General features: G+C 39.1%; 1 protein-coding gene across 6 annotated transcripts in view; it reads left to right on the top strand.

The window, feature by feature from the left end:
• numb (NUMB endocytic adaptor protein) overlaps positions 1-23,469 on the top strand; it is a 572,878-nt gene that overhangs the window by 511,562 nt on the left and 37,847 nt on the right. For 5 of the 6 annotated variants that reach the window (XM_068229273.1, XM_068229274.1, XM_068229271.1 and 2 more), the window contains 2 exons: positions 541-570; positions 21,234-21,364. In XM_068229273.1, coding sequence (XP_068085374.1) covers positions 541-570; positions 21,234-21,364 — 161 coding nt within the window. The remainder of the gene's footprint in view (positions 1-540; positions 571-21,233; positions 21,365-23,469) is intronic. The other variant, XM_067153861.2, reaches the window with a different exon arrangement.

The following is a 23,469-nucleotide window of genomic DNA, read 5'->3' as shown; positions in this document are numbered from 1 at the left end:
TAATAATAATAAAAATGTGAAATAATATGTCTGATGTTGCTTTTATTTGCTTCAGTATATCTTGGTGTAACATTTATCATTTAAGAACAAGTGCTATTTCCAAAATCATGAAACATGAATACAGGTCACATTTAGAATACTAGTAGTAGAGGTAAGGGTTAACACTATCACTCTCACTAAGAAGGTAAACCGTTCTTTATGTTGACTCTTGACTGTTCGGTGCTTTTCTCTAGAACCTAACTAATTAAACTCTTTGGTTGCAACTGCTATGTCATCTGATTGAAAATAAAGATGCACTCGTGGGAACATCAAGCTGGAATGGTAGCAAGTCTACATGTTGAATCATCAGTAAAAAATATGCAGAACCCTTAACTTGGAGTCCTGGAATAGCTGCATTACTTTGCTCCATGGAATGACTTCCTTTCCTTTAATGAGAGAGGTAGTGCTAAATAACATTTCCTCACTATTCACTGCTGTGTTTTACTGTACTTGTTTGTTATAAAACTGTCATGTAATACTGTGTTCGTATTTGTTGAACAGCTCTGAACGGCCGGTCAGGTAAGGACCATGGTAATCACTGCTCCTTAACCATCTTCTTTTGCATGTTCTGTCGTCATTGTGCACGTCTTTCTGCCTGTGACGCAGCAGCACCTGGCATCTTGGCTCCGTGATGCCTGGTGCTCTGATGTCTGGGGTAATGGTAATTTCTTCTTTGTATTTTGCAGCTTAACTGTGTACGGTAATCGTAAAGGGCTGTTATTTCAGACTTCAGCCGACTCGCCAAATGAAAGTGCTAGGTCAAGAGAAATGCTGGAATTAAGATTTATTTACACAAGTGACAATTATATTGGTATAATTTGTCCGTCTTAGTCAATACACATATATGTCTAAAAAAGAACTTCAAGAAAAATCACACTGCAGGAACATTTTTCAGCCCCATTTGGCTTTATCTTACCTTATCATAACGTTAAAAGCATAACCAAAATCACCACACCACATAGTGAAATGTATTAACGCTTGCCAAGTGGACAAGTTTTTGCTTGTGAGCGTAATTATTTTTTTGTAAAAATATCTTTTATTCTTACCACACATGAAAATACAAATATGTAAGTACTCTAAGGTTTATTAAGTTATTCGTAGCTGATTTCAGGAGGTCGGCTTGTAGGTATCCATATAATCTTGAAAAAATAAATCCTTAACTCCTGGTTTGATTGCAAAAATGACACAACACAAAGTGGTCTTGTTTAAGATCACTAAACAACTGAGCTGTAAGTCACTTTCTACCCTACTTCATAATTCACTGATTACTGCTATAAATATTGAACTGGAAAATGTACAGTAACAATCTAACTAGTATTTATGATACAATTTTATACACATGATGTTGAGAAACGTGCACTTGTGTGATACATTTCAAAGCATGTATCAGGATGTAAGAATGGCTTCGCTGTACAAGTTTTACAATAATAAATAGTCTCTTTTCTTACTTTTTGGGCCGTATAGACAACACGGACTGCAGAACCCTTTTTTCATCGTCTGTGTCTCCTCTATCACCGAAGTTTTTTCGCATTCACTTGCAACAATCTCACTTTCCTGACTTTCCCACTCATTATCACTCATTTCCAGGTATTCATCATCACTATTTAATAATTGTGATTGTATTTCACTCTAGTTTTGAATATATTCCCGTGATATAACGTCTAGAAAAGGCAAAACACAAACTTTCACAGTGTCAACACACTTATATGAAGTACACCAGCATGAAAACCGCGCTTCGGAACAAACACCTTTTTTAAAAACCAAATCCCCCGTTTTAGTTTAAATAAAGGCCCTATCTGTACGCTCCTGGCATCAATCGGCTAATGTTTCAACCCTACGAGGTCGCAAAAGCGTGTTTCAAAACTAGATATTTGGAACATTACAATGCTTCAAAACATAGAAAATATTCCGCCATGAGGATACCGGCCATAACTTTACCACGATTGAACAAGACCTTCATATTATAAAACAAGGGTAAACTGATGACCGAGTTTGAAAACGCTTACATTTCTCTAGATCAGCATTATAACATTAATAGTAATCTAAACGATGTTCTTGACGCAAATAGCCCATTAATTGAACAAATCCCTAAATTACTCAGTCTTCAACATAAATACAATTATTTAATTATAAACACGTCCGCAATTTCCATAACGCAATAGTAGCCACTCCCAAGTCACCGATTCATGCCACACCCCCTCCACCTACTCCTAATGTCCTCAATGCTCTGCCTACCTCCCCTCTCCTGACTCATTCTCCGCCTTCACAGACACACCCCTACAATACACGTAGTAATAGAATAACAACTGCCAGATTGTCTCAGACAACCAACAAGACTAGTCACCTCTCTGTCAACACTAGGGGTAAACGTTAAACTTCCTCTCATTAATAGAATGTTCTCTATGTTTCAATACTTACATTTATTTTCTTACACATTTCAGTTTTCAACACGCGCTACATTGTGAATTCTTCCAAATCTAAGGCTTTATTGAACACCCTATTTGTTGAATCTACGCTAGACAGCTCGCGACTACAATCTATTACAAAGAATATTCTAGGAAAAGACACAACACTTCTATACTGATGCTTCAAGCGCCTTTTGACCTTATTACGCAGCCACTTGGATACAACAGCTCTACTGTATTCTACGTACCTGATTCTCTGTCAACAACGCTCAAAGTTTTATTTTTCGACATTTTTAATTAATCCACGCTTCATTAATGTCAAGCAATCTGTACAAGCCAAATGTATGTCAGATCATTATGACTGTCTCGTTCTACAAATAACTAATGTGTACTTTTTTAGATGAACACTAGTATTCATTCCATGTACCTATAATACTATGACAAGTTCATTATTGAATTTTATTTGCATTTAAGTATTGCTTTTTCCACAAACTAGGTTTTATGACTGTTTTATCTTGTATTATTATACTTTAATGAGAAACCCAGTTCAGGGCCCTGACTTAGCTTTAGATTAAGTATGGCTGAAGATGCTTACAAAGCCTAAGCGAAACATGTCCCATTTTAACATGTATGTAGTATTTGTATCTTAGACTTAGAGATTTTAAAGTATTGGAATGGTGGTTTTTAAATAAATTTGTTTGAAACTTTTACATAAGTGGTATGTTCCGAGCTGTCAGTGGAGAGATGGCGTGGGAGGACATCAGTAGACGAATAAGTTTGAGTGGTGTCTTTAAAAGTGGGAAAGATCACAATATGAAGATAAAGTTGGAATTCAAGAGGACAATTTGGGGCAAATATTCGTTTATAGGAAGGGGAGTTAGGGATTGAAATAACTTACCAAGGGAAATGTTCAATAATTTTCCAATTTCTTTGCGATCATCTAAGAAAAGGCTAGGAAAACAACAGATAGAGAATCTGCCACCTGAGCGACTGCCTTAAATGCAGATCAGTAGTGATTGATTGATTAAAATGCTTTAGTGAAAGACGCATAGCTCCAACTCGCATGCATGAAATCTGAACAGATTTACGGGAGGCAATCCCGGAGTAAAATTTGTTTTTCATGTGAACAACCAAATATGTTAATTAAAAGAAAAGGGAATTGCCTCTAAAATCAAAAGGATATGCCTAGCTGTAGAGCTAATGCATCACAAAGAAAGTGGCGAATGCCAAGGTCGAAGGTAAACTCCATGTCAAAAAAATGTACATTTTAATTTTTAAGTTCGAGAGAAGGAAACATGCTTACCCTGAAGTAGCTGGAGCCCGCTGACAGGACGACACCCAAAGTGCGTCCGGCTGCTAAGCCATTCAAAAACCAAAGACGTGGACAAGAGCCCTGCTCCCACCAGGGAGCCCAAAGGCTGGAAATTGAGAAACACACAAATAGGCAATCAGGGAATCTCGCTACAATTCGGACATAATTTTCACCAATGGGAGAGGTCGTTATTCTGACCTATCAGAAAATTGTTCAAGAAACATCGTTCTGATGAGCCAGCAAAGGACAGGAAATGACAAGAAAAATACTCCTAGAAGTGCCACGTGTCCATACACCCTGTCACAAAAGTTAGGTACTGCACACGGTTCCACCATATTACAAAATGCACAATTTGTTCAAACATCAAACACACAAGTCCAAATGAAGTTTTACATTCTTCCTAGATCGAAACTTCTTCATAATAATGTCTCTCTTGATGTCTCTGAATTAAATTATATATATATATATATATATTACAATAAAATTTAGAACACAAATTTCTCCATCCTCTCTTGATGTTTCCTAATTAAATAAAAAAATATACAGTACTACAATAAATTTTAGAATACACAAATTTCTCCGTCCTCTTTTCATGACTGTTCTAACACAGGTCACAAAATAAATAAAAGTTAAATCCCAAATAAAATCAGATTTTCTTTTAAAAAAATGATATTTGTTCATGGCGTCGACCCCTATGGATCTTTTGCCACTATTTGCACCATATGTAATGAACCTGCATGTAATTGGAATTGCAGAAGTGTAGAGTGTTGAATGTGAGGAAAGGAACATCAAGGACAGCACAAACACCCAGTCCCCAGGCCAGGGATAATAATCATTTGCAATTAAAAACCCCTGACCCGGCCGGTATCGGACCCCAGGCCGCCGAGTGACAGGCGGACGCGTTGCCCCCTACACCGCGGGGCCGGACTTATTCAACAGATTAGTAAATCAACTAAAATTAAAACTCATTAGTCAATAAAAGAGAAAACAAGGCAGACACGGTAACTCAAGGCGTTTACACACTGAGAATCAATGCCGATCTTACGCCAAGATCAAAACATTAATAATAACATTAGCGACGCCACGCAAGAACAAACTAAGGATGCGCGAGATAAGAACAACAACGACAGTTACATAATTGGACAAATGGAGGCAAGATAATGCAAGAATGAGAAAATAAGGATATCAAACGTATGAAACGCTCCTAAGCAAAGCATAAACCCCCACTAAATAATGGGTTTTAAGTTGCATATCCTAATTATAATATTTCAGTTAAATTATATACCTTGAGTAAATAAGCTTTAAAATATCTAGTACGTCCCAGTACACACATTAATACTTCGTAGCTAATATGAAATTTTAAATTAAAGGTTTTAAGATAATGAGGAGAAATAAGAATTTATCAAACATGAACTAATAGATAATAGTAATAATTAGGATTTGGAAATTTAAGACCTAAAGAAGTACAAAATATGCAAGCAAATATGCCCTAAAAATCTGTAAAAATGACATGAATTTTTGGGATAGTTAGAGTATCACTAACATACAGTAAACGTCTTAAGTGCCAAAACGTGATCAGCGGTAATACACCAGGCACATTTAATCATACAAACTGACAGAGAGCTACAGTACATTAAAATTTTCAACATTCATTCAGTATCATAGCCTTGAGATGCAGTTCTTGCTCATTTTTCCTAAAAGAAAAAAAAAAAAAGAAAAAAAAAAACTCAAAGTATTAGCATGCTTTATGATATCTATCGGCGTAAGTTAGAAGACACTGCCTAACAAGAAGTTTATTGAGTTCATAAACGTACATACCTCTTCATCCTCTCCTTTGCCAGCAGTGCACAATTACGACCATGTGCATTTTCAGGCTGTCGAAAAGAAATCTCCTTTGAAGGTCGCTCAGTATTTTTTTGTACTGGGAGAAGCTCCTTTCTATGTCACATGATGTCACAGAAGCGTATTTAAACATAGTTAGTTCACTGCTGCTTAGCTGCAGGTCGTTTTCGCCTAAACCAGATCCATTACCCTCTAAAATGGCACCAATTCTGCACATCGTTGCGTATCCTTCATTTGCACTCAGCACCTTACTAAGTTTTTTCTTCACCGCAGCTGACACTATACCTCTTGCTTGTTCTACTTTGGATACCATGTGCTTTACTATTCCCAAACTCTCTCATAATTCTAAACCAATAGTTTCTAGGCAAGAGATAGTTTTCGATAAATCTCTATAATTTGAAGAAATATATACTGATTGTCCCTACAAATCATTGGAAAACAGTTCCTGTACAATTTTTATTGACAATGCCTCACTACTGTCAAAAGTAGAAACAATTTCTTACACAGTTTCGTAATGTTCACAGTAGTACTCTACTGCGTTAAGCCACGTTCCCCATCGGGTGAGCACTGGCTGAGGAAGAGGGTGCATTTTGCCACCCTCAGTGGAGCCTTCACAAATATTTTCTGTACGTTTGATATTAACCGGTCAACACCAGGAAAATTCTGCCGTATTTCTTCAGCAACTCTGTGCAATCCGTGAGCAAGACATGTTAAATGGACTGTTTTTGGGTAAGCTATCTTGAGTCCCCTTGCTGCTTTCATCATGTATGGTGCACCATCGGTTAGTAACAGCAAGATTCGTTCTCGCTTAACTTCACCATCCCACAAAAGCTTCATGGCATTGTCAAAAAGTATTGCAATTGTGGAATGGTTAGCTGCATCTAGAACCTCCGCCCGCACAATCCACGAGAACATTCGCAACATACCTACCACAAACATCCGTAGTTTCATGAACGGATACCCAGACGCTGTTGTTGCCTGCACTAATTCTAATTTTTCGAAGTGCGTCTTCATAACAGGAGGGCAAATAACTTTTTCGCAATGTTTCCTCGTCCGGCATGGACTGTGTTGTACATTTAGTTAAGAATTTTCGGAAGTGTTCATTGTTCACTTTGTTAAGCGGAATATTGGTAGATACCAACATTTCACGAAAGGGTCTTTTGAGAAATCGGAAAGTATGGTTGATGAAGATCTCGCTGTATCAAACAAAAGAGCCTGGCTGCTCTGTTCAAATGCAGCACGGGTGAAGTTTAAGGAAGCGGAAATTGATATCAGTGGAATACTGTGTAGGAGGTATACTGACTGCAAGGTGATTGGGGATTTAAATGAGACTATGCAGTGGGTATGTGGAAAACTGGGAGTGAAATTTCTAGATCCTAATGGGTGGGTAGGAGATAGGGATCTGGACTCAGATGGTCTTCACTTAAACCGCAGTGGTACATATAAGTTAGGAAATTTGTTTAGAAGGGTTATAGGGAGGTTCATTCAGGGAAACAGGGTGCGCTAGGCAGCGGTGTTAAGGGAACAGGGAACTGGAAATCAAGTAGGGATGGCATAAAACTGTTAGTGCTCAACTGTAGAAGTATTGTAAAGAAAGGAATAGAATTAAGTAATTTAATAGATATATACTTACCAGATATTGTAATAGGAGTTGAATCATGTCTGAGAAATGATATGATCGATGCAGAAATTTTCTCACGGAACTGGAGGGTGTATCTTAGAGGTAGGATAGGAAAGGTAGGAGGGGGAGTATTCATTCTCGTGAAAGAAGAATTTGTAAGTTACAAAAAAGTTAAAGTTGACAAACACGAAATTCTAGGGGTAAGGCTCATTTCTAAAGATAATAGGCAACTAGATGTCTTTGGAGTGTACAGACCAGGAAAGGGTAGCGCAGATGCTGATTCAGAATTATTTGATAAGATAATCAGCTATGTGGGAAATGATAAGGAAAGGAACGTGATCGTAGCGGGTGATCTCAATTTACCAAATGTCAATTGGGAAGGTAATGCGAAGGACAGGAAGCATGACCAACAAACGGCAAATAAGTTAATATGGGAAGGGCACCTGATTCAGAAAGTGATGGAACCAACTAGAGGGAAGAATATTCTGAATGTGGTGCTGGTAAAACCAGATGAGCTCTATAGAGAAACCGAAGTAATAGATGGTATTAGTGATCACGAAGCTGTTTTTGTGGTAATTAAAAATAAATGTAAAAGAAAGGAAGGTCTTAAAATTAGGACTATTAGGCAGTACCATATGGCTGATAAAACAGGCATGAGGGAGTTTTTTACAAGAAACTATGATCGGTGGAAAACGGTAAATAAAAATGTAAACAGACTCTGGGATGGGTTTAAACCTATTGTTGAGGAATGTGAAAATAGGTTTGTACCTTTAAAGGAGGAAAGTAATGGTAAAGATCCACTATATTATAACAGGGAAGTAAAAAGACTAAGGAGGAGTTAAAAGTTGGAAAGAAATAGTTAGAAATGGCTGTGGAAGTAAGGAGAAATTGAAGGAACTTACTAGGAAATTGAATCTAGCAAAGAAGTCAGCTAAGGATAACATGATGACAAGCATAATTGGTGGCCACACTAATTTTAGTGAAAAATGGAAGAGTATGTATAGGTACTTTAAGGCAGAAACAGGTTCCAGGAAGGATATTGCAGGAATAATTAATGAACAAGGGGAGTGTGTATGCGAGGATCTTCAAAAGGTAGAAGTATTCTGTCAGGAGTATGTAAAGATTATTGGTTACAAGGATAATGTCCAGATAGAGGAGGTGACTAGTACTAAAGAAGTAATAAAATTTACCTATAACAACGACATTTACAGTAAGATAAAAAAGTTGAAAACTAGAAAAGCAGCTGGAATTGATAAGGTTTCTGGGGATATACTAAAGACAATGTGTTGGGATATAGTACCATATCTGAAGTACTTGTTTGATTTTTGTTTGCATGAAGGAACTTTACCAAATGAATGGAGAGTTGCTATAGTAGCCCCTGTATATAAAGGAAAGGGTGATAGACATAAAGCTGAAAAATTACAGAAGACTTACCTTAACTTCACACGGTTTACAAAAGAGAACTGTTCTGTCAGTACTGAACGTCTCTTCACCGAACTCTTTCACATACTTTCTTAACTTTACAGCTTCACTACACTTCACTTTGGGCACGATGGGGTTCACTGCAGCGCTACAAGTGTAGTGGTAGTGAAAGAACAAGGGAGCTTTAACTGGGCGAGATATAACATGGCATTTCCTTGTTTGCTATATCTACTGGAGTGACGCACTATCATCATGTTCCGTGACCTCACGCGTACAGTGTCGCCTGTCCAGAAAGAGACTTCCGTAGAGGAGCGCCTTCTAAACCTGCTACCTGCCTTTTTCCGGGAAAGAATGAAAAATATATCTACTACACTATTCGGAAATGCTGCGTTTGAAACTCGACACTGTTACTGACGCCTCAATATAAACAAAAATGCTGAATATGACCTTATCATTAAAATGAGCAAAATATTACCAAACAATAAAAATGGCTGAAATATATGCAACATGAAATTGCATTAAACGTGGTCATTCAAACTTATAGTTCAGATTTCAGCTCTTAACATCCGAACAAGATAAACTCCCCACGAGGGAAACACCAACTTAATAATATATTAAATAAGAAAAAGGTGACAATAGGTCAACACACGGTCATTAGGGAATCGAAAAAAATGCAATTGATATAAATAAATCATAACGGAACGACAAATGAAAACGTACAAGAACACGGGACAAGGATTTCCATGTCTTAAAAACACAAGAAAATTGAATAGTAATAACACACGCATCAAACGAAATAATTCAAGAAAAAAGAAAATGATCAATATAATCAGAGAGGGAAAATAAAACTTGGAAAAGCAAAAGGAATTTCAAAGTTACTCGTCAAACACCAACATGGCGCACAAACTAAAATCTCACCATATTTCCCAAGGCAATAATCTAAATGACACATAATAAAAGAATAACATTACCCTACCAAAAAGATTAAATACTTACCATGCTGACACATTTAAATCTAAGAATTTCATTTTTGTCCGTATTGAACTGAGAATGGAAGATAGGAAACTTAAGAGGGTCCACCTTTTCAATACAAAGATGTTATAGTTTATTTACAACATATATTTACATTTGGAACTAGTTTTGACGCTGTTTGGCGTCATCTTCAGCCAAAATGTGGGAAATAGGCTAGCATGTAGCATTTATATTATACAAGGCGCTACATTAAACAATACACATCTTACGAGGAGATAAAAACAGGGACGAATATAGAAACAACTGAATCGTTGAGAAAGCAAAAGTTATACATATTAAAAATAACCTTAACCACACATCTTCCTATCTTCCATGCTGACACATGCGCTGGTAATCTGACACCCAGAAACATTTAACACTACAATTACATAATTAATATTTTTAAAATATACTTAATTTAGTTGAACAATCCCTAAACAGGATACTTAAAACAGGTTCGTCCGACTCCAGTCGGGTAGTCTTTCATCCTTGAAGATGAAAGCAGCGACATGGCTTCCTGTGTCTACCCTCGATCAGTCTCAACGGCCGACAGTCGCATTCCTAAGTAGACTGCGCTGGCGTTAGTGTCTGGCAAATAGCTGTGCGCTCTGTTTATAGTCCGCACACACGGCTAATAATAAAGTTCACTAACAGATGTCTTCAGAGTTTGCTCGGCCTTCATGTACAGCCATGCGGCAGCCTTGAAGGGAACTTTCACAATAACACGATGACAATATGCCAAAATAGACTCTGTCAAAGTTTTCTTCTGCTCATTTTAAAAATGTCCAATCCCTATCAGAATTTCAGGTTAGTTGTGCCGTACAGACACGTAATTTAAAATATACTGCATCTCGAGTAGAGCCTGATCCCGAGTAATATTTTGTTAATGTAATAACTTTAATGATACAATAAGATATTTCAAGTAATTTTTCGCAGAACTTTTAGTTATAAGCTTTTAGTGTTATGTTTTATTGTATTTTTAAAGCTGAAGAAGGCTCGTGTACTTGCAAAGCTTTTTATAAGACACATTTGTGTATTGACTAATATAATAGTGTTTTACCACACACTCAGTACAGAACAACCCTGTGTCCACCCTTGGCGACAGTTGATTTTCAAGCAAGGAAGTCTCTCATTGGCTGATATGAGAGAACATTTTTACAAGTATCTCATTATCAGTTCCTCTCTCTGTATTCCATAAACATAAGCTGTAGCTCCAGACTGTATTTACTCTGAACACATGTCAGAGAGGTTCTCTGTTAATGTCGCTATCAACAAATTCCGTGCTCCAGGAGCGTGCGATGGTCCCGACGTTTCACCGAGTGTTCCGGCGAAGCTCACAGTGGAATGGAGTGGTGTTGCATTTCCACCTCATTATATAATGCGCTGCTCGTCTGTTGGTCCAACAGTCGCCGATTGGCTGTTCTTCGGCCAATGATTGGAGCATTAAGGAGCCTGCCTTGGCGGAGACAGGCAACCAATAACCCGTTGCTTTTTCTGGACCGCCGCGGCCATCGTGTCCTCTAGGATTTAAGACTTTGAGGACTGGAAACCCGTTCAGATTCCTTCTTATGCTCCTGGACCACAGCCTGCTGACCTGGTTTATAACACCAGCCATGAGAGCCTCAATTGCTATATGGATTCATTTGTTTTGAAGCAAATGGTGCTTAAGGGAGGGCATTCTGTTGAGCTCTTTTTTGTATGGTCATGTTTAAGGCCTTCAGTTGGGTGTATTTCTCTGCAACGTTCTCCTTTGAGAAGCACAGTGAAGAACCTAACAGCGGTTTACCGACCACACACCCTCACCTCTGTTCCGATTGTATCATCTCCATTAGCAGAGCTCTGAAGTTCCTCGTGATTCTATCGAGAACTTGTGCAATTTGAGCTTAGTCACATGGACCATGCAAATCCAGTTTCCCACGTATTTCCTCTCCACAGTTTTCGTCACTTTGAACACCAAGCGAGGTACGACACTGAATCACTACTGCAGTGAAAGTTCTGAACTTGTAATACATAGTTTGCTTCATATTTATGAGTAACATGAAAGCACCTGTAGTAGACTGTATCACGATGCTTATGTCATAATTTTATTTATATTGTTGAGATGGCTGACAATGCACTTTCTTCAACATCCTGAGGCACGCTTCGACAGAAGAAATACTACCTCGCAACTTCTGCTTAGATAAAGACGTTGTGACTTAAAGTTCCATAATAAGGAAGTGTAAATATGAGTATATTTATGTTTGTAATCTTTCTTTAGGCATTTTTTTTTTGTTATCCGTGGTAAATAATGCACAGTAATGATCCCCCTCGCCTGACACATGATTTGCCTGATGCCTCTATTTCAACCACCAAGCAGATGACACACCTCCTACCAATGTTCAAAACTCTAATTATTAAAGAGTTCCACACAAGTATTTTGCTCAGGTTAGTGGGTAATACACAGTGAACGTGTCAGTGCACTGCTTGCTGTAAGCTGTCTTCATGTATGTTTTCCCCAGTTTTAAGTAGAAGCAAGTGACCAGACAAACTAACAGCTGCCGAGTGAAGGATACCACTATGCTTTGCGTGGTGTTTCTTTTTGAACAACCATTCAGCATTTCTCTGAGCTCTTTTTGCTAAGTCGGTGTAGTATGCTCTGCTGTGGTGTTGTCTTGCAGATAGTCCCAGGGCTACAGTCTCTCCCTAACACCGTGGCTGCTCCCCAAACCCTGTCCCTCCACAAGTTGCATGTGCATTCTGAACAGATTGTGTAGTTGAGAAGCAACTTGCTAGTGGAGATGTTGGCTGTGTAGTCTCCTCTACCCATCATGGGCTCCTGTTGCACTGGAACATTTTACAAGTAACTAATCTCCTTTTGTTCCGTATTGAAGATACAATAAGTAAAATTCTTTCTTGAATAAAATTACTGTGTCCACCTATTCAATACAATTATATTTTGTAGTGATTAAATTCTACATGAATTATAAACACTAGTTAGGGACATGTTTTGCCCTACTTTTGGGCATCTTCAGCCTAATACTAATCTTAAGGTCAAGTCTTAAATCTATTAACATTGGAACTTAATACTAAACTTAAATTAATACTAAATACTAATACAATGGTCTTATGCTCCTTACAAAGTTGTGTTTTAGGTGATATTTACATAGTTTACAATGTGTACATTAACTGAATGTCAGAATTTGTGAACAAGGAAGCAAATCAATTATTTTATTTTACATTGACTAGAAAACGTCCAAAGTGTAGATCGAATTTATCCTATTGTATGGATGAAAGTTTATGCAAATATATATATATTGGCTAGAGATTGATCACAGCGTGAATTGGGGCTTCTCCAACTTTATGGATGAACATTAGGTTGAAGGTTTTGCAGCTGGTTCGTTCAAAGGTGGTTATGGTCACTATCGTAAGTATATTGTTAGCAAACCGGAACCGTGGTTAAATTACATGTAATTAATCTTTTAACAATTTTAATCACTTAAGTTCAGGGACCTGACCTTGGTCTTTGTACTAACGGCTGATGATGTTCGCAGTGTCGAACGAAACATGTTCCGTTATTTAAGCCATTTCTTAAGACACCTCATGATTATTTTATAATTCAATGAGTGTATTATATAGTATTGAGTAGGTGGTTGTTAATAAAAGAATTTATTATTTTAATACCGTGGTTAAAGTCGATCATGTTGGATTTGAATATTCCTGTAGAAAGAAGCATGGTTGGACGGTAATGTTTAATAGGTTAAAAAGCATGTATGTTGGAAAAATATTGTTGGTATTGTTCATTAGTGCTCTTGAATATTGTGCCATTCTTGTCGATTAACGTTCCCATTGGTGCATTGTTCAACCTTGGGAGGAATTATGAGTTGTCTGTAACTGAATAAGAGAAGAAAGGAATTTAGAATGATGAATATAATAATAATAATTGTAAAGTGAAAGTGTTTACCCCATAAGTGTCTTGTCGATGTTAGCTGGAACCACTTGTTCTGGTTGCGTCTGAACGACTAACCAAAGAGAATAAGTAAGAGTCGACACTCAACGTTATTTTTAACTTCTGTACACAGCGGCTGCCGCAAAGACTACTGGGAATTGCATGTTAGCGCTCGTAGTGGTCGTAGGAAAAACTAAAATTACCAGGCGGGCGATTTAAATCGTTTAGCGCGGGTCGCGTCGGGTACCCAGGTTCTCACCCTCCCTCCCCCACTCTTAAATATATTCATTTCTTTTCTTTCATATCTTTCTTCTTCTTTCCTTTCTTTCTCTTACCTTTTTTTTTGGAATACTTCATTCTGAACAATGATACACCTGAAGGTTGGCCTGTGCTTTATTATTATTATTATTATTATTATTATTATTATTATTATTAAAGCCTGTGCTGCTTATTATAATTTTATTTTTACTAATTCACAAAGCCATGAAGGAAGGAATTAACTGGACTGACCTGTGCTGCTTTTTTCTGCTGAGGAATAAAGAAGCTAACTTGCAAAGGGAGGGAGGGAGGGAGGGAGGAAGGAAGTGACCAGAAGGTGAGTGGGATTGGCAATAATTATCTCTGATTATGAACTACAACAGAAATACACTAACATCACCTCGTACCTCGGTCCCCTTTAACGCACACTGAGCCAACCTCAATAGTCAATAGTATTATGCAGAAAATGAAATATAAATACAATGTAAGAAAGAAAGCTATACACAGGAACCAAAATGGTTAAAGGAAACTCATATGCTAAGGAAGGAGTTTGTAGGATTCAAAGGTAAATTGAAATTAAACATGATCATTTGATTTATGGAGCTATATTCTACCTACTATCCACAGTATTACAGGTATAAAAATTGTGTAGAAATTGCCACAAATTTTTTGTGATCATAGTATATCATAATTTCATTAAATTACATTTAGTGTTTAATCATGAATTAATATTCATCAGCCAGAAAACAATACAATACAACACAACACAAAATCATTCATTTATGAAAGAAAGACTGGAACTGTCAAGTTACAACATAATAAATACTTTTCTCTCTTTTTGGAGTCTAACGTTGCACTGACACGTCAAAAGCTTATGGCAACACCATTTGAATTATCTCAAGAAACTTTCTATCTGATACATCTTTCAGTCTGACAAATGAGGCATGTAGGGCCACACACTGAGGAATATTGAGATTTGTACTTCTTTTGTATCTGCTAGAGGATGGCAAATCTCTGGCAGAGTAGTGTTTGAAGAAACCAAGACATGATAGCACATACTCTGTTCCTACATATTGCATCAAAACACAGCATATCATTCAATCAGTCATCTGCATTTAGATAATAAACCATGTCAAGCTACAAAATTGTATGCATTCCTTGTATTTACAGTACTTAAAAATGTTGTATTTCATGTGACAGTAAGATATATCTAAATTTCTCTGTTACATGGAAAAGGATAGAATCATGAATATGTTTATGGGCTTAAAAGACAAGAAAGCGATTACAGATTCTGTGATTGTTCCCCTCTTACAACATGCAGGAAGTACAAATAATGCTTCCTTTCAGTCCATCCGCAGGGGAGGAGTTCCAATAAATTGAAAGAAATATGTAGCATCAGGATCTACGTACAATAATATGGCAGCTGATCCAGCACAAAACAATCGCATGCCACGTCACAAAATAGCTCAACCCATTAAGATCTACGTTCAAGGAATTGGTCGCTAATTAATGTACAGTATTATGAACAGTATGCTGCTACCTTCCGCGACATTACCGTGTGCAAGGGGCTTTGCTGTGACCTAGTCAAAATGCCAGTCAAAGGCGGTGGAAATTCACTTCAAATACGGTGCCATTTGTACCTACTGTATATCAAAGGCAGAAATCTGTGTCAGTGGTTACAGAGTAGGCTAACCCGTGGTCTGACAGCACTGCACTCTGACCGGCCAACCGAATAGAGGAAGGGTGGCCATGGCTTTACACCTCTGCATTTGAGACACAGAAAGAGGCTGTTTCCCTACCACTGGCTGTCCTGAGAATGGTTTTCCTTTCGCCTGCAGTAAGGCGAATGATGGGACAGTTCCTAGTATATGTCAAGGCCACCAAACATCTCGCCTTCACCACAAATCTCCTTGCCTAAGATGATGATGCTTGCTGTTTAAAGGGACCTAACATCTAGGTCATCGGCCCCTAATGGTATGAAATGAGATAAATATAATGACAATTTCAAAGTCCAAAATCATCTACTGACCAGGGCTCAAAACACAATGACGAAGAATGAATGGATGGATATGAATTTAGAACAATCAGTGGATCCAACCTGTAATGCCCCACATTCCCAGCAACTAGCGTTAAGCAGTAGTATTACTGACCAAGGGACTACTAATTCATTTCGAGGAAGGTAATGCAGAGCTGCAATAAGAAAATCGGAGACAATTGTCAGAAGCGATACAAAAGATGACTAGATTCATAACAAAGAAATAGTGACCTTCCATTATCGGATGGATGTGTTATTTCATGCTTCAAAAGTACCACGTCCCCCACATAATGTTTCAAACATTGAAACATTAACCTGTTAATTATGTATGTTTAGTCCTCAGCCCGAAGGCTGGTTGGATCCTTAACAGCTCCGCCATCAGCTGTCATAGATGGCCTAGGCATCACTGAAGAGGCGTACTAGGGAAATGAGGAGTGAGGTAGTTTCCCGTTGCTTTCCTCACCAAGCCAGAAGCTGCTATTACATATCAGTCTGCCAAGCCCACTGAAATGCATGCACCAACTGACCCTATGAGCAATATTTTCACACCATTCATAGCAGGGACTGGCTGCAGAAGGAATGGCATTACTAAGCATCACTCATACCTCAGTCACCTTCATTTTGTCAAAGCCAAGGATAAAGCTGAGACAGATCAATGAAAGTAACAAAATTGCTCTAGCCCATACCAGAAGACATAGTGCACTGTAAACACTAGATCCTGCCAGCAAAGGCATACCTGTTAATTATCAGTTACTATTCGAAGAACTTGAAAACCGAGTGAGTTGGCCGTGCGGTTAAGGGCGCGCAGCAGTGAGCTTGTATTCGGGAGATAGTGGTTAGAACCCCACTGTCGCCAGCCCTGAAGGTGGTTTTCCGTGCTTTCCCATTTTCATACCAAGCAAATGTTGGGGCTGTACCTTAATTAAGTGCACGACCGCTTCCTTCCCCCTTCTAGCCCTTTTCTATCCCATCGACACCATTAGACCTATCTGTGTCGGTGCGAAGTAAAGTAACTCGTAAAAACTTGAAAACCATGTTCTTTGACTGCTTCAATGGCATCTAATGTAAATTTTGCCACCTGCCTTCCAGTTAGCGAATAAGTGAAATATAACGAAACCGGGAGACTATTCTATAAAATGTTGGCAATCCCTTGAATAGAATACATAGTAGTTTCTTAGCCAGCTTGACTTCAACACCCAGTGCATCTCTGTTGACATCTCTCATGCCGAAACATGTCTCAAGCTTCTATCATATTGTAGCAATATTTGAATACTGGTGTCCCATTGCTATCGGAAAGTTCAATATTGCAAAGTCCATAACAAATATACTAGTTAGTAATTGTAACGAGGGTATTGCCTAATATTTGGACACTGATATTCCATTACTATCTTAATGTGCGCTAATAGAATATAGCCGACAGATGTTACCCGAGCACGGCCGAGTATAGTCGACAGATCTCCCCGAGCACGGCCGAGTATAGCCGACAGATCTCACCCGAGCGCAGCCGAGTGGCTTCACATTGTCAGGCGCTAGACACAAGTCAACTTCGGCGCACGTTGGTCGTAGGGAAAAGTTACTCAGTCTGGGCTTGGCCCTCGGAAGCGTAGGATCTATGCGACTGTCACCCCCTGCGACTAACCTTGCAACTTCTAGTGAAGTATTGATGCGGTAATGGAGGGGTGGAGCGTAGAGGGGAAGGGGGAGTGAGATTCAATTTGTGCGTCCGTGTTGTTGCTTGAGAGGCGTTTAGTGTTTAAGAACCTTGGGCACTCTCGAATTGGATTGGGGGGGCCCAGCATTAGGAGTGGCTATTGGAGCCAGCATATGAGTGAAACAGGCCATAAATGCATTTATTTGGAGCAAACTTATAATAAAAATAATAATCTTAACGTCATTGACAACAAAGATCCGTTATATGAGGCAACTCCGAGGTTAATCCGGACCGTAGATCAGAATAAAGTCCCCAGTATGTCTAAATCACAGCACACATGCGATAACTGGTGTTTATAATTCACGTAGAATTTAATTGTATTGAATAGGTGGACACCGTAATTTTATTCAAGAAAGAATTTTACTTATCTGGAACATCCTTTATTGATACTACCTCCCATTAGGGCCTGTCCTACTTTAGTCATCTTTATTGCCAGCATAGGATGTGTAGCTCATTTCCACTGAGTACTTTGTCTAACTTTGGTAACAGAACAGTTCTTACAAGTGTTGAACAATGGACAGAAAAATGGTGTTCAGTAGACATATGCTATTTACAATGAACATGGTAACCTTAGAGCGTAGCTAAGCAGTTCAATCACTTTCTCATACTCTTTTAACAGTTTAAATAAAATTCCTGAGAAAGGAAAATTTAATAACAGATTATACCTGACCAGGATACCATTTAATTAAAAATACAAAAACATTTCTCGTTTTAGAAAAAAAAAACTTCATCACAGTCTAACACTTTAATAATAATAATAATAATAATAATAATAATAATAATAATAATCGGGTTTTAAGGCTAAGTGGTTAGCCTGCTGGCCTTTGGTCCAAAGGGTCCTGGTGAGGTTAGGGATATTTAAACTTTAATTCTGATGGCTCAGGGAGAGTGTGTATTTGTGTTAGAACTCATGGCATTGGTAGGACCCCGTCCTTACAGATGTGCAGGTCGCCTCTCTGGAGGTCACATGCCACTACTAGAATATAAAAATTAAAATCTTGTTCTTCAGAATTGATGAATATTATGAACAGTTGTAAAACATTTGTTAAATTCTGCATAATAACAATTGAAGTGTTTGATGTGCCTCACGGGTCCAACTAGGACTGGCGTCATGCTCTGGTGACATCTTAGAGATGTTTAGCAGAGTTGGGAAGCAATACACGTCTAATGAATACTTGCTAGTAATTTTTACTTGTACTGATTACTTCTTACAAAATGTGACTTTTTTGAATAATTTAATTCTCAAAATTGTAATTGTTGCATTCTAGTGATCGTTACACTTATCCTTCCAGACCTGGATGAAGTACTTGGTACAATATCCATCATTGCTGGGGTTGCTCTTACAATTGAACATGGCTGTACAAAAATGTACTTCTCCTCGTGAGGTCCAGGCTTTGCTATGAGAATTCTATGAACCATTTACTTTGTAACGTAAATGGAAGATTATTTGAAATACAAGTTCCAAGGTACTCTATCTTGTTTAGTCTCATTTAGTGTCTGTTACATAAAAATGAGATAACAACTTTTTCCTTGTAAACTTTGCAGCCCCGTGCACAATTTCCTTAACACTGGCATTCGGTTAAGTAATTTTACTGATTTTGGTTGAAGACGTTATTTGTAATTGAAGTTCAGGTAACTGTAATTCAGCCAATCGCTGATGTTTCGTGAATTGTTGTGCTTTATTGCTATCTGATTTAATTGGTGTAGATAGTTGACATTGCAATGTGTATTATTATTGCCTCCTTTTTTAAAAAAAATTTCTATTATTTTAAATGTGCTATATTTTAAGATATGCCTTTGCTGCCAGGACCTAGTGTTTACAGTGACCTATGTCTTCTGGTATAGGCTAGAGCAATTTTGTTACTTTCATAGATCTGTCTCTGTCTTATCCTTGGCTTTGACAATATGAAAGTGACTGAGGTATGAGCAATACTAGTAATGCCAATCCTTATGCAGCCAGTCCCTGCTATGAATGGTGTGAAAATGTTGCTCATAGGGTCGGTTGGTGTATGCATTTCAGTGGGCATGGCTGACTGATATGTAATAGCAACTCTGGCTCAGTGAGGAAAGCAACGGGAAACTACCTCACTCCTCATTTCCCTAGTACGCCACTTCAGTGATGCCTAGGCCATCTATGACAACTGATGGCAGAGCTGTTGAGGATCCCACCAGCGGCATCGCTGATAGACTGAACATACATACATATACATTTTTTAAGATCTGTCCTGATGTGCATGCACTCTAAATGAAAACAATCATTTTTCCAAATGAGAAATATACAACACACATGTCAAACAAACCAGGTTCAATGAACACAAAAAGCAATTGCATACCCAGACACTCCGTATTCTGCGAGAGCATCTGCTACTTCATGGACGTCAACACAGATCTTCGTTCGTAATCTGTTTATCCTCCAGGGTCGGTTTTTCCCTCAGACTCTGTGAGGGATCCCACCTCTACCGCCTCAAGGGCAGTATCCTGGAGCTTCAGACTCTGGGTCTGGGGATACAACTGGGGGGATGACCAGTACCTCGCCCAGGCAGCCTCACCTGCTATGCTGAACAGGGGCCTTGTGGGGGGGGGGGGGAGTTTGGAAGGGATAGACAAGGAAGAGGGAAGGAAGCGGCCGTGGCCTTAAGTTAGGTACCATCCTGGCATTTGCTTGGGGGAGAAGTGGGAAACCACGGAAAACCACTTCCAGGATGGCTGAGGAGGGAATCGAACCCACCTCTGCTCAGTTGACCTCCCGAGGCTGAGTGGACCCTGTTCCAGCCCTCGTACCACTTTTCAAATTTTGTGGCAGAGCTGGGAATAGAACCTGGGCCTCTCGGGGTGGGACCTAATCACACTAACCACTACACTGCAGAGGCGGACAACACAGATCTTAATAATGAAAAATAAAAATCATTAAATACAAAGGAGGCAATAGAGATAAGTTACACATCACAAAAGAAGCCAACCATCATACTCTACTAAATTGAATCCTGTATTATCATCAAGCTCAATAGCTGTAGCAGCCAGTATTCGGGAGATAGTGGGTTCGAATCCCACTGTCAGCAGCCCTGCTTTCCCATTTTCACACAAGGCAAATGCCACTGCCGCTTCATTCCCATGCCTAGCCCTTCCCTGTCTCATAGTCGCCATAAGACCTGTCTGTGTCGATGCGACATAAAGCAGTAGAATTCAAACCCCATTCACCAATGCTCACTAAATGTGAAAGTGGATGGTGCATTTCAACAGTGTATGCAGAATAAAATTATATAAGAATAATGATACTTTATGTCCCACTTTTTGGAGACGCCAGGGTGCAATTAAAACATATAACAGTGTATAATAAATATTATTATTTGTTAATTTCTGTAACGCTGAGCAGCGGCAGGACAAAGGGCGATGACTATCGACTATTTTCAAGGGACTGAAAAATCTCCTAGTTACAGATTACCTTTCACACTGTCTCAGAACTTTTTATTGACTTAAGAAATTTGAAAGAATTGTCAAGTGCCAGAAAGAGCTTAGTCAGTTTGGCAAACAAGGTGATCAACTGTCTGTTTTATTGTGAATGTGATGGGAACAAAGGTTATTAACCTGTTTCTTTTCTCTTTGTCCTCATGCTTGGCTGAATACTACAGTGGCTTGTGTGTTTGTTTTCCAGTGAGTCCAATCCCCGAGGCATCGCCCATGAGCGACAGGGGCGATTCAGTGAGCGCCATGTGCCAACAGCTGGCACACGGACTCTCGCTCCTTTCTTCCAACGACGACTTTCTGCCTGTTGGTTCGACACAAGTGAGTGACATCCTCGACAAGGTTTTTTTGAAACAAAACTTCTTTCTTTAACTAAAACATAAAACAGTATAATATAATATATTAAGTCGAGTGACTGCATGTGTTAATGAGCCATCTCTGTGGGTCCTGAGAACCTCCTTGCCCCATTTCTAACTGACAGTCAGCTGAGGTTGGAGACATTTCCAACATGCTACTATACAATGAGATGTGATGAGTTTCTGTAGTAGTAGTAGTAGTTTGTTTGTTTGTTTGTTATGGCAGGGGAAAATCTTTTAAAGACACCACTCTGTGTGGGAGTTGGATTTCCACCAACTAAAAACCCCGGCCCTCTTCACTCAGACCATTCTGGAACTGCTTGTCGGCACATCAGAATGGAGTGATGTATATTATTAAGTTCTTCCTTTCTCTTCTTTCTCCTTCATCCCCATAATGCTTGTCGCCATTGCCTTTACTGTGTTCCAGGCAAACGGGCTCTCTAACATAATCTGAACCAGATTCTCTGGCGTGAGTCGTCGGCCAAGTTGTTGGCAGGCTTTCCTTCGTTTTTCTTCCCATCGAACACAGTAGAAAGAAGTGTGTTCTACTGTATCCCTTTCAGAACAGTACCGACAACCATCTCCCTGCGTCTTTCCCATCTTCATGGCGTATACGCCGAATCTTCCATGTCCTGTCAGGATCTGCGACAGATAGTAATCTACCTGCCGATGTCTACATTTAAGCCAGTCTCCTATGTTGGGTATTAGCTTTTTTGTCCATTGGCCAACATTGGTTGTGCCATCCCATCGGTCTTGCCAGTCTAGTAAAAGTTGGTTCCTCGAGGCTTTCTTTTCTTCAGCAGATATAGTTGCACCCCTTTCATGCCAAAGTTTTCTCTCTACAACGAGGTGGTCAATGGGAATACTGGCAGCTACAACTTGTAAAGCTGCTGTCGAAACAGTTCGATATGCACAGGTAACTCTGAGCAACATTTTCCTCTGTACTCTTTCCATAACTCTTCGGTGAATCTTCCTCCTGAGTGCATTGTGCCAGATAGGTGCAGCATAAAGTAAAATGGAATATACTGCAGAGCACGTAATCTGTCTCTTAACTGTTCTTGGTCCCCCGATGTTAGGCATAAGTCTGGCTAATGCCGATGCCTTCTTCTCTGCCTTTTGGGTTACTGCCTTCACATGTGCACCAAATGTGCAATTCCTGTCAATAAGAACCCCAAGGTATCGTACAGACTTTCCTGGGATAATCACTGTATCATTTAATACGAAACGGACATTTTTCCAATTTCTGGAACCTTTCAAAATTACAGCCTCAGTCTTATGTGGAGCCAATCTTAACTTATTATTTACCATCCAAAGGTTAACTCGTCTCAGCGATTCATTTACTCGGAAGGTCGGTTCTTCTACATTCTCTGCTATTACCACTATTGCAAGGTCATCTGCATAACCAATAGATGTTGTCCCTTTTGTCAGCTGCAGGCGTAAGACACCATCATATAGAATGTTCCACAAGGTGGGTCCTAGGACAGATCCCTGTGGAACGCCAGCACTCATTTCAAGATCTTCTAAATCATGAAATCGTATTCTTCGTCCTTTGAAGTACTTAACGATTATTTGTTGTAGAAACTGAGAAATGTTCATCCTACGAAGTTCTCTCAAAATAATGCTCCAAGAAGCAGTGTTAAAAGCATTTTTGACATCTATCGTTATCAAGGCAGCCCATTTCTCACTGCTTTCTGCCTGTATTTGAATCACCCTCTCAATAGCTTGGGTTGTGGTTCTACCCTTTCTAAATCCAAACTGGTTCGAAGAAAGTCCTCCCTGTTGTTCAAGTTCTTTCTCCAGTCTAGTTTTAATCAGTCCTTCGTAAAGTTTGCTCAAGGTGTTTAATAAGCAAAGTGGCCTGTATGCTGATGGATCTAATGATAGTTTCTCTGCCTTCAATAACAGCACTAGCTTGGCTACTTTCCACACATCGGGGAATTCACGCTTTTTTAATAAATCATTGAAGACTGATAAGATCCAACCAGGTGCCACCTCAACTGCATACTTGATGGCTTCTGGTGGGATTCCATCTACACCTGGTGCCTTACCAGTCTTCATATTGCGTGTTAC

Source organism: Anabrus simplex, chromosome 9 (genome assembly GCF_040414725.1).
Source record: "Anabrus simplex isolate iqAnaSimp1 chromosome 9, ASM4041472v1, whole genome shotgun sequence".
Classification (NCBI taxonomy): Eukaryota; Metazoa; Arthropoda; class Insecta; order Orthoptera; family Tettigoniidae; genus Anabrus; species Anabrus simplex.
This window is presented reverse-complemented; position numbering and strand designations above follow the sequence as displayed.